Below are 15,648 nucleotides of genomic sequence, written 5' to 3'. Positions count from 1 at the left end.
AAATATAATTTGACTCTAAGTATAAAGATTTCCATCGTACTTTCTCCAAATTTCGAATGAAAATGCTACATGAATGGGATCTATTGAGGGTCCAAAAATGGAAGGCCAGCTTTAAGCAAAGCAAAATTTTTGTCCCTCTCTTCAACATTAGACAATAACTTGCTAACACCCTCATGTAATGAATAGTACAGTCTTTTGTACCCTCTTAAAGGAAGCTTATAATTCATATCCCTTTGCACCTACCACCTAGTATTAACAATTGTTTTTCTATCAAGACTTTTGAGTTAAAAAAGTCAATTAAGTGGTCGCTCGATTGACATGGATATTATTGTCAATGCAAGAAGAAGTGGATTCGAGTGTGTTAAAGTGTATTATCCTCCTATTTATGAGTTAGGGAGGGGCGATAGATAATTCTAAGCATTATGTCAAAAAAAGTAGATATGATCAGAATTTATAATAAAACTATTAAAAAATTAATAACAGAAATGACTCCTTTTAGATATTTTTCATTTATCAAATACTTTTAAGTCAACAAAACTACAGTAAATTAGTTGACCAGTAACAATAACTTTTATTATTTTATTAACTTTGGCATTAATTAATGACTACCTTAATTAATTAACACCCAAATTCCCCAATAAATTACAAAAGAAGAAGAAGAATATGGGTTTTGCTTTGCATCATTAATGTGAATCTTACCAATTTTTGGATAAAGATTATGAAATGTTATTCATTTTATAGGTAAAGATCGAATCTCGACTTCACGATTAAGGGATGAGGGAAACAATTACTACACCACATATTGTGATAAAGTTTAATGTTAATATAAAATTATTTTATTATAATTATTAATTTTTAGTATAAATTTTACTACAACATCAAATACCAATTAAAAAGGTTATAGCTCTATTTTAAATTTTAGAATTTTTAAGTAATTAAATAAAATTTCAATAATTATTAGGTTTATATGCATAATATGATAAACTAAGATGCCATAAAATCATAAGAGAAACTTTAAAAATACAATTAAAAATTTAAAAATAATAATAAACTTAAAAACAATGAAACATTTATAGAGATTGTGTCCTACTTTTAGTTTAAATTATAATTTTATATTATTCTATGATGACTTTTAACTAAATCTTTTTAATAATAATTAGAGTATGCCAATCTACCCCACCACATTCCACAATATTATTACTAATTATTTCATTATTTAATAATATAAATACAGTATTGGTTTAAATTATGCTCAACTTCATTTATCCCTCCCGGTTCCAATATATCACTATCCATTCTCATATATGTAACATATATAAATTAATTAAGTTTTAATTAAGCATTGTTTTTGTCGATTGAGTCTTAGCTCGATTGACATGAATATTGGACGTGGGTTTTGAGCGCATTATCCTCCTATTTATGGGTTGAAGAGGGGCTATGGGTAGTTCAAAGAATAATTTCGTTAATTTCAAATAACACAAAATATTTTACATAAAATCATTCAAACACTAAAAAATATCAAAACTTTCATGTTTCAAAAATTATTTTTAAAGAAAAAAAATTCATAAACTTTCCTAGTCCACCTATTATATTATATATTGAGTAGTAGTTGATGAACATTATATGTGGTATTCAACATTGTGACGTTTGCAATGTGATGCAATATGTTTGGGTCCATTTGCAATCACATCCAAAATCGATTTATGTACACTGCCACATGATATGTTTTATGATATTTATTTAAGTCGGTCGAATTAGGTTCGAAAATACAGAAACCAAACCCTAATTTTAAAATATATTTGGTGGGTGGGGAAATTCGCAAAAGTAAGTTATGTAGGGGATATGTTAATAATTCTTATAATTAATTTTAAATAAAATATAAATTCATATTCTTTATTTATAAATTAGGCTTAAAATCTGATTTTTTTAAATTAAGCTTTTAAGCCGTTTTTTTAATTTAAAGAAATAGACCATTTTTAGAGAGTATGTGTGAAAGCGTGCCCAGCTGAATCCGCTTTACCTTTAAGTTGTAATTTTTGACTTTTTTTAATGTAATTGGTATTTTTTAGTTAGATGGTTAAATAGTAATACTAGTGGTTTTGTCTTTACGTCTTAGGTTCGATTCCTCTTTCACTCATGTTAGTATTTTTTTTATTTCATGTTATTTTAAGTTTTTTAATTAATATTTTTAATATATCTACTTCCTTAGTTAAATGGATATTATTTTTAATTTGTAATTTTTGCTGTTTCAAGCTTTTTAATTTTTAATTATTAAATATATTGTTTTCAATTTTTTATTTTAATTCATCTTTTAAAATATTTTTAATTAATAACTCATTTATTCATAAAATCAAATAATAAATATGTAATTATATAATAAAATATATATTTTACATATATCATTATGTTAAAAATATTTGAAATTAATAACTCCTTTATATATAATATAAATATCAACTAAATTTTTGATATATTTTGATATATATAATATTTATATGTCAAATATTTATTTTCTCCATGTATATTGTGGGCATGGTAATTTCTAATATTATAAAATGAAACAATTATTTCAAATATAATTATTATTTTTATATGTAAAATATTTAAAATGTCATTGTTTTTATCTACATTATGGGTATGATATTTAAAATATTTTTATAAGCTAAATATTTCAATTAGTTATTTCAAATATCATTATGTGTATATGTGAAATATTTTAAATACACATACAAAAATATATAATATTAAATTTTACTACACTCATAATATGGACTGAAAAATAAATATCACACATATAAAAATATATTTACTAAAATAATCATATTTGTAATAATTATTTGATTTTATGAATAAAAGAGTTATTAATTAAAAAATAAAATTACAAATGTGTTTAGAAAAGGAATTGAACACAGGTCTTAAGAATGAAATTATTTTATTTTTCCATTTAACTAAGAACGTTAATATGTTAAAAATATTAATTAAAAATAATAATAAAGCTTAAAGCAACATGAAGTAAAAAGAAAATACTACTGTGAGTGGGAGAGGAATAAAACCTAGGACTTAATTAAGGACAAAATTACTAGCATTTAACCATTTGACCAAAGAAACTAACTGTATCAAAAAAGTTTAAAATTGCAACTTAAAGGGAAAACATATTTAGCTACCCGCGCTTTCCATTTCCCTCTCCTAAAATCAACCTATTTTCTTAAATAAAAAAAATGGCCTAGAGGACTAATTAAAAAAAAAAAGCCTACAAAACTAATTTATCCTATAAATTATGTAAATAACATTGTAAAATTAGTTTTGATACACCAAATAAAATTTTAAATTAAAAACCAAAAGGCATACAACATATAAAATTTGTAGCTATAATAGATCAATTTGAAAAACTAAAAAAAAAATCAAGATTAGTATGATAATTAATTTGAATAATAAAAAAGAAATTATAATAAGTATATATATTTCGGTTTTATTTATTTAAAATAATAAAATAAAATGCAACTAAAAAAATGTTAACGAGACCTTGGCTTCATGGCATGGTTGAGGTTCGGGGAATTTTCAAAATCCCAAATTCAAGTATTACCTTGTGTAAATGCGTGTTAGTTCATTCAATTGCAAATATAGAAGCAATTGGTGCTGCTATTGGCACTGCTTCTGAAGAAACAACCCAAGTTGTTGAAAGGCTGTCAGTCAATCTTGTGCTTTATGAATCCTCAGACTGAGAAGATGTAGAGAGATGACTTCCAAAGACACTATTTAAAAGGATCAACTTCCTACCAACCCTGATCTAGATGTTCAACCATATGAAGATGTTATAGGAGTTGCGGCAAAAATCATGATCTACTTGAGGATCCACCCTTGCCAGAACATGTAATGCCCCAAGTTCTTAGTATTTTGAATTGTTAAACTTGTATAAAGTAAATTGATTTGGTTCAATGGTTAGGTGTTTTGGATATAAGCTTGAGGTCTTGTGTTTAATTCATTTCCCTTGAATTTTGGTTATTTTTGTCCCTATATCTGGCTAGTCACAGCTAGCTTATCTATAATTTTTGTTTAATTGTGAATAAGAATGAGTTTGTTGGTTCAGTGGTAAGACATTAACTTATCTGTAGGTTCCAAGTTTGAATCTTGTGTGTGCAAAGTTGAATTATTTTTGCTCTTCCCTTGTTGTGTCATTTATGCTGTCAGAGAGTGAGATGAATTTAACATTGGGAGAATCTGATTAGGATAGCACTTGTTTTTTATTTTAAAAAAATTTGAGGGATTATCTCCTAAAATTTCTCAAAAGTTTTCCTGTTGTTTCTAAAAATTCTTCTATCATTTCCCTTTTGATATTCTTTTCTTTTTCCAATTTTCATCTTTACTTTCTTTCCTAACAACCTCTTTCTTTCTTTATTTTTCTCTTTTGCCATTGCTATCTACTGTCTTATTACTATTCAAACCTCTGGTTACTGTCGTAATTATTCTAGATTCGTTATTGGTCGTGTGTGGTAAGGGAATTTTGGTGTCAATCGTACTTTTCTTTTGTTATTATAAGTAGTATCCGTTCGTTTGTTGAGGGCATTGTTTTCGGGTTTTATTGAAGCAGTTGTGGTTGTGGATGTTGATTGATTCTTTTGTATGGTTCTTTTAGGTGAGGTTCATGAGGTGCACATTCCTCCAGCTATTTAAGTGAGTTGGGAATCTCTGTTTCTGAGGGTTAGTACCGAACGCTCGAGTTTGGGGGCTAGTTTGTGATAATTCAAGTTGTGAAGGCTGAATGTCTTGTTGTTGGCTGAATGCTTTAGGGTGCAAGGGCCGATTACTAAGCAACAAAAAGTTATACATTGGGTGCAATATATATGTTCTAATGACTTCAACACTAAGAAATGAAAACCAAAGGGGATAAAGCAAATAGGATGGAAGCCACCTAACCAAGGATGGCTAAAGCTCAATACATATGATGAAAGAGGACTTATCCCTTGAGATCATTAGTAGGGGGTGTCCTACGAGACTCAAATGCTATTTGGATTATTGGATATACAAGGAACACAAGACCCTGTAGTACAATGCAAGCTAGGCAATGGGTAATACATGATGGACTTTTGATAACATAGGATAAATGATACCAAAAACTAAATGTGGAGAGTGACAACGCTAGAACTATTAAAATGTTTCAAAATCAAGGAGAAGATATATACCATTTTCTCTTATTTGAACCAATAAAGAGATGTGTACATAAGAATGAGAGATATGCTTCAAATATATACAGAGAATAAAATAATGTGGTCGGCACTAAGATAGCCTAGGATTCTAATCTTTTAGCAACCACTTGAAGAAATAAAGGCAACACATTTCAATGACGCTGTTAGAGTTACTTATGATCATTTTTGTTTTTAAGGTTGCTGTTTTAAAATAAAAAAACTTTAGAGTTATGCTCTCTTTGTAACGCTCTTTACTCAATCTGATAACAAATCCAGATAAGAAATACCAGATAGTTAATATACTATTATTGGACTCAATTTCAACCTTTAAAAATTCATTTTTTTGTTTGATATCAAAATTTATACTTATATCCACCATCCGAGCTTGTTTCATAGTCTTAAGATTTAATTTTAATTACTCTCATTAATTCTTCATAAATTCATATACACAACTTAAACAAATATTCCAAATCATATTCAAATCATAACTAATCTAACTTATTAATTTCAAATTTATATGATTTGATTTCATGAAATATTTGATACTTAAATGTATCAAAATTTACTAAAAGCCCTATACCTTAGATTCTACAATTTTACAAAACCATCCCCGAAATTCAAATTTTACAGCTTTTACAATTTAGTCTCTAAAGTCCCAAATTTACACACTTTTACAATTCAGTCCCTAAAAATAAGATATTCTTATTTTAAAGTTCAGTCCTAAATCCTAGTTTGCACAATTTTTGCAAAATAATCCCTTTTCTAAAATTTTCAAAATTTACAATTTAGTCCCTACAACTAAAAATTGTCAAAATTTCCACAAATTATCAAATCATATGAATCAGTCCTAAAAACTCATGTTTTGAAATCTTTACATTTCAGTCCTTTTAATTTAAAACATGGTAATTTAAGTACATTTTTCCCAATACTTTAGATATCATATTCTTATAGTTTTATCATAAAAATCCAAATTTTAACTTCTCTATTTAATTCCTTGATTTTGAAATTTTACATAATTTTCAATATAGTCCGTATTTAAGTTTTTATCAAATTAATCACTTAAAATCATCCACCAAATTATTCATAAAATCATTAACCATTCACATCATACATGAACATAATACTTTCATCAGTTAGAACATAGAAAATGCTTATACACACTCAATTCTTACAATTTCACATCAAATTATATATTCAAATAAAATAACATAATAATTGGAATAACTTATCCATTCTTTCTCCCACTTCCATCTTCATCTTCAAGCCTTCATGGTTGGTTTCATATGAAAGGACACTCTTGAATTAGAATTGGATGTGATATCTCACTTTAAGTTCAAAGAATTTTAGGTTAGAAATATGCTTGAATAAGAAATGGACCAAATTGAAATAAATGGAAAATTTTTTCTTCTCTATCCTCCCTCCCTGCACCCCATGTTGGGGTTTTTATAGAAGAGAATAATTTCTCTTCATATATCTAAACTTTTTTATGTAATAATTAATTAATTAAATGGTTCACATTTAATCACATGATTTTAATCCAATGGTTATAATTTCTCCCATCAAAATATCTTTTTTACAATTTAAAATCCAAAAATAATATTTAATGACAAAATGACCAAAATTCCCTTTAAGATATCTTTTTCATATTTAAGACATAAGGGTAAAACGGTCATTTTACCCATTTCCATCACTCATTTGTTTTGACACATGACATACTTATGTGTACTAAGTAATTATTACTTATGTAGATATTATTTATTCATGGTATAATTGTAATTAAACCCTTCTCTTACAAAAGGTAAAATTACACTCTAGTCCTCATACTTTTCACCACTTTTCAATCTAGTCCATATCTCAACTTTTCGACTCCACATATCAAGTCATATTCATGTCACATTCAAATAAATATTTCTTGAAATTTTGCCTTTTTTTAAATAGTAAATTTGCACTTCTAATCTATCTTTCACAAAATTTTCAATTTAATCTACTAAAATTTCACTATTCATTATTTCTCTTCCATTGTAAAATTTTGACTTTACTATTAATATTCAATTATTAAAATTTTACTTTTGAGAAGATTTACCATTTATTTTTCGAATACTATTATTAGTGCCATTGAATTTTTGAAATCTTACACCTTAGTTACCCCAAAATATGTTAACTAATCAGTGAAATTGGATTCAAATAAAAAATATACATATAAATAAAATGGATGCAAATATTTTAGTTTGTACGGACCAAATTGGTGTGTGTTTAGACATCAGATATTCAATATTTTTTATTTAAATTTACTTCAAATCTATTACAAACAAAAACTTGATATTTAAAAGAAAAATATTGTTATTCCAACATCTCGCCAATCTTGCACCATATTTGACGTTAATTGAATTTAGGAGTTCACCAATGAAAAGGCTCATCCATCTAGAGAATCACCCATATTTTACCTAAATATTTGACAGATGCCTCCCTTGTCATGTCCACAACATTCCAAGCATCATGGCCTCTTGCCACCAATCACTTACCATGTGACCTTTCCCAAGCGGTCACATCACCCATAACTCTACTTATTAGTTTATAAAGTAAGACTATTATTTGCTAAGGCCGATGTTAAGGTAGTTTATGAGCAGTGCCAAAGAGCCGTGCTCATTGGTGTCTGGCACTGCTCAACTTATAAACTTTTCATATTTAGTGTTGGCAAATGTTGGTAACAAAACCTTTGCGATTTGATTCTTTAGACGTGTGCAAGCCCATCCGTGATATTCAAACTATTTATAGCAACATATCTCGAAGATTGGTTTGGACCGGATCTAGGAAATCGACTTCCCTAATTTGAGGAGATTGGATCGGATTGGGTTAACAACGAAGCATATCGTAAACAATCAAGACTTATATTGTACTCATTGAAGATATTCCACATGTTGATTATCTTCTTGTTTTATTGTGGAGATTGATGTAATTGATCTAGTATGTTAGCAACTTTCGATTCTTTATAAATTGAGGAAACTTGTATAGGTGAGGTATTGATTTGAGAGCACTTATTCTTGTTCATTGAGGAACATCTCTTTTAGTGCATTAACGTGCAAAATCAAGTGTGTTACTTGGTTTTTATCCTAAGTTTTTAGGGGGGAAAACTTAGAGGCGAGTGATCTAGCTCTTAGGTGTAAAAGTGATGAATCTAATTTGGTGAGTGTTAAAAGTCGTAATTACTTGTTGTACAAGATGGTGGATTGTTTCCCTGATAAGGCCTCACAAATGTAGGAAAACTAAATAATGTAAACATATCGTGAGTTCATTTTTTTTCTGTTTTGTTTGTCATCAGTGCTTGAAGCTGTTGGTATTGCTTCTATCATTGCTTGTTTTTGCTTGCAAGTATCGTTTCAGAACTTACAACCCAATTACATTATCTCTAGGCTTTCACTTATAAAAGGACCACTCCTCCCACGAAAAGACTAGATCACTCATTCTCTCCAAACCTCCACTCAATGACTCTCGACACGTTAACCATAGTATAAACCATATTACCCTAAACTTTGTATCAATAGCTCTTAAAGCAAGCAATAATTGCATATTTGATAGTTTTATTTTTTGTTATCTTTTTTTTGAATGAATGTCTACAATTGATACTTAAAACATAAAATAGACATAATTACTATGTACACCATCAAATTAAAACATAATTAGTATTTAAATAACATATTTTAATTACCAATAAAATTTTAATTTAATAATAAAATAAAAATCAAATTCAAGTCTGAATAAATTATACTTGTACCTCTTAAAGAAAATGATATATTTTAATTAATAGTCTCAAAACTATTTAATAATTAGTTATAGTTTAGACAATAGATTTCTACCAAGTATAAAGGATTAGGCTTTTTCACTTTTTACTGATAAAAATTATTACTGGTAATAAGTTTTTAGGCTAAAGTTGATTACCTACTTCATTCACTTTTTATGTCAAGCCTTAACTTCACTTAGGAAGAGACTTTTTAGAGATTTATTTGGATTGGATCGAAGTAATCATCATCCGTTAACTTATGGATCAGATTGAATCAAGCCATAGAAGGAACGATATCTAGTTGATTCAAGTCTTATCTTATGTTGTTTAGAAGATATTATTTGTGTATTTTTATCTTGCTTAAGGGATAATTGGTTGTAATAGATTTAGTATGTTGTCAAGTCTCATTCACTTATATATGGTGGGGACTGTATAGGTTTTGTATTGAGGGAGAGCAATTTAATTTGTTCAGTAAGGGACATTTTTGTGAGTGGAGTTAGAGCTTGAAAACACTTGTTGTACAAGGTGCTAAGATAGTGAATATTCTCTCTGGACAAGGCCCCGTAGATATATGGAAACTGAACTATATAAACATCTTTAGTGTTCTTTATTTTTATTACTAGTGGCTGAAGCAGTTGAGACTACTCTTAATATTGCTTCTAGCACTGTTCGTATCAACCTTCAAATATCAATTTGGACCCAACACTTTTATTTCAAGAAATTTGATTCTATTTTTGGATTTATTAACCGTGTTAACATTCTTATATTAAATTTAAGTTCATTGCAATGTTTTTTTTTGTTACATGACTGTTGAATATTTTTTTTATTTAAAAATGTCACACTAACGAATTTAACAAAAATAACTTTAATGGAATTAACAATTAACCTGGATTTTAAAATTTAAAAAATAAAATAAAAATTATAATTATATGAAGAACATAAAAACACATTTCTCTCTTATTTTGATTTGATTTGTACATTCCTAATTTTTTCCCTTCAAAGAGGTGGGGTTTTCAAGTATGTATGGCAAAACTAGGGTTGCTAGAGGCTGGGGCCGTCCCCTAAATTTAGTTCTTTTAAAATTTTTAAAAATTTAAATTTAAAAAAAAGATAAAATTTTATTTTGCCCTCTTAAAAATATAAAAAAATAATTTAATTCTTTAAATATTACAAAAATATAGAATATTAAAATGATGAAATTATATTTTTTCTATCGTAAAAATTATAATTAATTTCGGTCCACTAAAAATATTTTCTGGTTTCGTGGTATGCATTCTACAAGTTGTCAACTTATAGAAGAGACATACTAAATTTTGCCTTACAGTTGAGGTTATGTTGGTGGATTTTATGTCAATTTGCTTTTGGACCAATTTACTCCTAAGGCCCAACCAATTCTCTGATAATACTCGTAAATTGATATTCAAGCATTTTATTTATCCTTTTATTGCCTAAAATAATAAAAATAAATTTTGAATATATTCTTATATTTTTATTATAGAATTTACTAAAATAATAAAAATAAAAATTGAATATATTCTTATATTTTTATTATAGAATTTATTCTTAATTTGTAAAATTAATTCTCTAGTATTAATATTTGTTACTTTGTAAAAAGAAAATTTATAGGTATAAAAAGCCTTTAAGAAAAAAAAAATCAATTAAGTTCCTCGATCTAATTTCCACCCAATTTTGTCGTTGTCTTTTATTTAAAAAATCAATTAAGCCCCTCCGCTAAAGATTTTCGTTTTTAAACCGGTAAACCAATCAAATGGCAACATGTGACATCATACCAATTGTTGGATAATGAGAATAGTCGTTAGAATATTTCATGCTGACATATGTTAATATTTGCAGCAATTAAATAATGGAAATTAGGTTTTACAGTATCTAGTCATACCACAAATACTTTATAACATAAAAGTACTAACTTTTCAAGGTCTAAACTACTGTACTACGATTAAAGAAATGGAAGTAAAAAATAAAAAAATTATCAATAATAAAGAGAGGGTCTTGCAATTATCATTTTATTCGTGGACGGTCGACAACATTTGTTTTATCATAAAAATGACCCCCGACAATCTGGCGAGTATTCCTATTATCTAATGATTGGTCTGATGTCACGTGTTTTTTCAGAGACTTTAAAAATAAAAAATAATTTTCAAAAATGAAAATAAAAGTATTTTCAGAGGCTTATTTTTTATTTGGAAAAGGGAAAACCAATCAAGTAATTACTAGAAGAAGTATACATTTGATTTTAGTATAATGTATAAATTTAAAATAAATGCTCATTGAAAACAGCAAACATGATCTAAAATAAAATTTTATATCTTCATCTCGCCTAACATTTTTATTATTAAAACCCAAAATGCAAAAACTCACACATCTCTCTCGATTATTTTAGCGGTTTCGAATTCCACTTTGATCAATAGCATATCTAAAAAGAGTAATTTAATTACAAACTGTTTAACTAAGATGACATCGGATAGGAAAGTAGTTGTGCGGGTATTTGTTGAAACTCTTCGGGGCAACCTCTAATATTTTATTTTTTTAAAATTAGTTAATAAAAAAGGTTCTTAGTCATTTCAAAAATAAATAGCCGGAAGTTTTCTGAGCAATTTTAAAGAGAGAATGGGGCCAAGTCGAAGAAATTAAAAAAATAAATAAAAAAGGAATGGTCATTTCGAAACAACAGTTTTCAATACTTTTATTTTAATATGGAAAAATATTTAATTTATTATCCATAAATAAGATCAGGGATAATAAAAATTTGATAAATCAGATTAAATGAAAAACCCTGAAAGCTGTATATTGCTTCCAACTTCCCATCAATCTCATCAGCTCATCCACTTCTCTTCTTTTCTACTTAATGCCAAATCATAAGAAAATTACCATTTCAACTTAAAAGTTACGACTTTTTGCTCCTCAAATATGGAAGTTGGGTCAGATATAAAGAAATAATTAGCACAAGCAGAGTCTTTCCTTCTTCATTAAGCCCTTAAACGCTAGTGTTTTTTTTTCCCTTTCCTCTTGAGTGTGTTGCTTTCATATAGACAGTGAAATCTGCCAAAAAAGAAATGGGCTTATCTGGTAGCTAGCTGAAAGAATGAAAAACAAAACTAAGTTTTCAGTTCCTTCACTTGTCTTCCAACAGTCTCGACTTTGATTTGCTGTCTTTTTTTTTTTTTTTTTAAGGTCTATATTAGGCTGTCTTATGGTCACTGAAAAAAGTGTTGTTATCATCAAAACCCTAGTTAAGATCCAAACATATCTTCTTTGTTGTAGCTAGCTATAAATTAAAAACTGTGAACTTTCCATGGATTCGATTGGAGAAATGGATATCTTTTCCAACTCCCAAAACGGGGGCACCCTTACGAACGTTAGCCATAACAGTGGCACTTCGTCTTCTTCAACCTCAAGCCGCTACGAGAACCAAAAGCGCCGTGACTGGAATACCTTTGGGCAGTACCTGAAGAATCATAGACCTCCACTTGCCTTGTCTAGGTGCAGTGGAGCTCATGTCCTGGAATTCCTTCGTTACCTTGACCAATTCGGCAAAACCAAAGTCCACACCCCAATCTGCCCTTTCTATGGCCACCCAAACCCGCCTGCACCTTGCCCATGCCCTCTCCGTCAAGCCTGGGGTAGCCTCGACGCTCTCATCGGTCGCCTCCGAGCCGCTTTTGAAGAAAATGGAGGAAAGCCTGAAGCAAACCCTTTCGGTGCACGAGCTGTGAGGCTTTATCTTCGCGAGGTTCGTGATTTGCAGTCGAAAGCAAGAGGGATTAGCTACGAGAAGAAGAAGCGTAAGAGACCACCACCTCAACAAATCCCATCTCTGCAACTGCAAGTGCCACCACCACCACCAGGTGCTAGTTAAAAACAATCAATATGCATCAGCAAAAAAACCCCATATGCTTCTCATCCTTGATTGATCTATGTGGGGTACTACTTATCTTTAATTTTGCCATATCAGTATATGTTTAGGGTAGTTCTTTTTTTTTTTTTTTAATTTTCAGTTTCCTGTGCTTTCAGTAATGCTTTTACAGATTTTTGGGGGGATTCCTTTGAATCTACTTTTGATGCAAACAGTGTTAGTATTCTTCAGTAATGACTACTAGTAGTACTGCAAAAAAAAAAAAAAGGTCATTCTAGGAAGTGATTGTACTAGCAGTTTGTTGCCTAAGTTGAACCTTATGTGAGCAGCTAATATGCTCGATCATGGCTTTTCATGTACTTTGCAGCCAAACCATGTCTATTTGCACTTCGTTTCTCCATATTGTCTATGGCAAATGGCCATTGCCGCTCAGATTTGTGCCACCACTATAGTTGTTTAGTGTCTTTGTTGCAGATGGTAGTCAGTGTTTTCACCCCCTCTCTCTGACTTCCCTTCTCTTTTCTCTTTTTTTATTATTGTCTTGTCACTTTAATTTTACTGCTTTTACTGTCTGGAATTAGTTAATAATATTAAAGACCAAAAACATAAAAAAAGAAACATCAAAACAATCTAAACATTGGTTTCATCCCTATTTTGTTCAGTGATTAACAAGTTGAAAGTTCGTTAGTGGCCAGGAAATGGTCAATTAGATGTGCTGATTCGCCAAGGCGCTAGTCACTGGTGCTGTCATTTCAGTGCAGCAAAATATGGCAGACAATGTTTCATGATTTATATACATATATTTAGAGATTATTAACATATAATCTCATTTATAAATGAACTGATACTTTTTCTAATAATATAAATACATGAAACCTTAATAGTTAACTATTCTAGTTGTGGAGTTTTCCGTCGTCCACTTTCCTTATTTGTCAGGTCAGAGTGTGAAAGGAGGTCCAAAAGTATTCAGACAGTTTAAATTTAGTAACACTCACATGAGCCTTTCACCATTGAAATGTCATTTTTTATACCATGAGGTGAATAGTTAGCCTTCTGTAATTCTTCTAAAGCATAGGAATTTACCCTCAAAGTATTCAAACACAACTCCTTTTTATAACAACAGCATTATCAACTGAGTAACTCACTTCACCAAACATTGAAATCTTTGATTGCATTTTAAAAAAAAAAATCTCATGGACTCATACTTACAAATCGTATCAATGGTGAATAATCTAAACTCCTATTGGAGAAAAATAGAAATATAGCATTAGGCAATCTCTATCTTTATACTTGCCAAAAAGAAAAAAAGACACATTTATCACTATTCCTTTGAATTCTCATTTCATATAGCATCTACTCTTGAAACCTATATATGATAGTTTGAAGAACTCATTTTTTTTGGATATATTTACATCTATACAATCTTTTTTTTTTGCCTTTTTAAGGCTTGCTTTACCCCTTAACCATCTTTTTTAGTTGAATTTGCATTTTAGCTCGAACCCACGTCCTTCTGCATCGGCAATAATGCTTATATCAATTGAGTTAAGACTTTCTCTCTCTCTCTCTCACACACACACACACATATGCTAAATGCTCAAATTAGGACCTAACCTTTTAGAGGTTGCTTATACATGGGTCAAACATTTCAAAATGATACATTTGAGAAGATTTAACCATTATTTGATCATTTTGAAAGGCTTACCTCTTCTGTGAACAAGCTATAAAAAGTTGAGTCTTAATTTAAGCATTTAATATTAAGTCAATAGCAAAATGTAAATCAAATTTCAGCACCATGGCTAATTGATTACCACCATACGATATTTCATACCTATCTACCCAAGAACCATTATGCGAGGGAATTTTTCTTGATTAATGTGGCCGACAGAACATATATGATTGTCAAAGGGTCGGGTTATCCCTTTTGGATTTTATGATTAGCATTTGGCTTTAAAGAATAATTGAGACATTCCCTCTTAAGTCTTGAGCGAAGAAAAAAGGGGCATCTAATGGGAGTATTTTAGCCAATAAATGTATTAAACTAATACTACTATGATGGATGCTTGAGAACCTTCTTTTCCCTTTAAGGGAGAGCCGAGGTGATCTATATATGGATGTTACTAATTGTGGTTGCAATTAGTCCTCATATGTTTTTAATTATACAAATAGGGACCCCTTTGTGAGAAAAAGGTTATACAAAATATTATCTTTTAGATGTCATCATATATGCTTATCAAGATTGTGTTGGAAAGATTACGATCATTCAAATATTTAAAGCCTACTTAGTCGGTCACCATTAACTTTTTTTTTCTTTTGACATTACTTGCTCATAATAAGCAACCAAGAACACTTTCTTTCATTTTGTTCCTCTATTCGAAATCGATTCAACTAGATTTAGAGACCCCATTTCTCTATTATCAACAAATAATACTTATGTTCTCCTACAAGAGGTCTGATCTTCAAATGTATGTATGTATGTATGTATGTTCTATGCTATCTAATATGGTTTTCTAGTTCCCATTCTCATAAGATGCTTTCTAGCTCTACCTTGAATGCCACCTTGATTGGTTTTGCGTCTTCAATTTATCAATATAAATATTTGAAATAAAAATAAAACAAAATTTTACCATGCACGTAATTAAAGTGTATAGGCAATTGGGCAGATATATGTATATATCCATGTATGTTGGCAAGAGTTGTTCATGTTGGTTGATTAAATATAAACCCTAATTATAATTATATAGGATATGGATATATAACCTTTTGCTTTCATATATACATATTCATGATGAATACATGTTGGGAAAAGTCAGCTA

At 29.3% G+C, this 15,648-nt stretch overlaps 1 protein-coding gene across 1 annotated transcript; it reads left to right on the top strand.

Moving 5' to 3' along the window:
• The first annotated feature begins 11,823 nt into the window (after nt 1-11,823).
• Nucleotides 11,824-13,278, top strand: LOC105767819 (protein LIGHT-DEPENDENT SHORT HYPOCOTYLS 3). The gene has a single exon (XM_012587388.2). It carries the CDS (start codon nt 12,275-12,277, stop codon nt 12,836-12,838), a length of 564 nt encoding a protein of 187 aa, XP_012442842.1. The 5' UTR covers nt 11,824-12,274; the 3' UTR covers nt 12,839-13,278.
• Nucleotides 13,279-15,648: the final 2,370 nt, after the last annotated feature.

Source organism: Gossypium raimondii, chromosome 7 (genome assembly GCF_025698545.1).
Source record: "Gossypium raimondii isolate GPD5lz chromosome 7, ASM2569854v1, whole genome shotgun sequence".
NCBI lineage: Eukaryota > Viridiplantae > Streptophyta > Magnoliopsida > Malvales > Malvaceae > Gossypium > Gossypium raimondii.
This window is presented reverse-complemented; position numbering and strand designations above follow the sequence as displayed.

Bases quoted from the DNA above. Each gene is read 5' to 3' on its own strand.
- LOC105767819 (XM_012587388.2), top strand. From the start codon at position 12,275: ATGGATTCGATTGGAGAAATGGATATCTTTTCCAACTCCCAAAACGGG.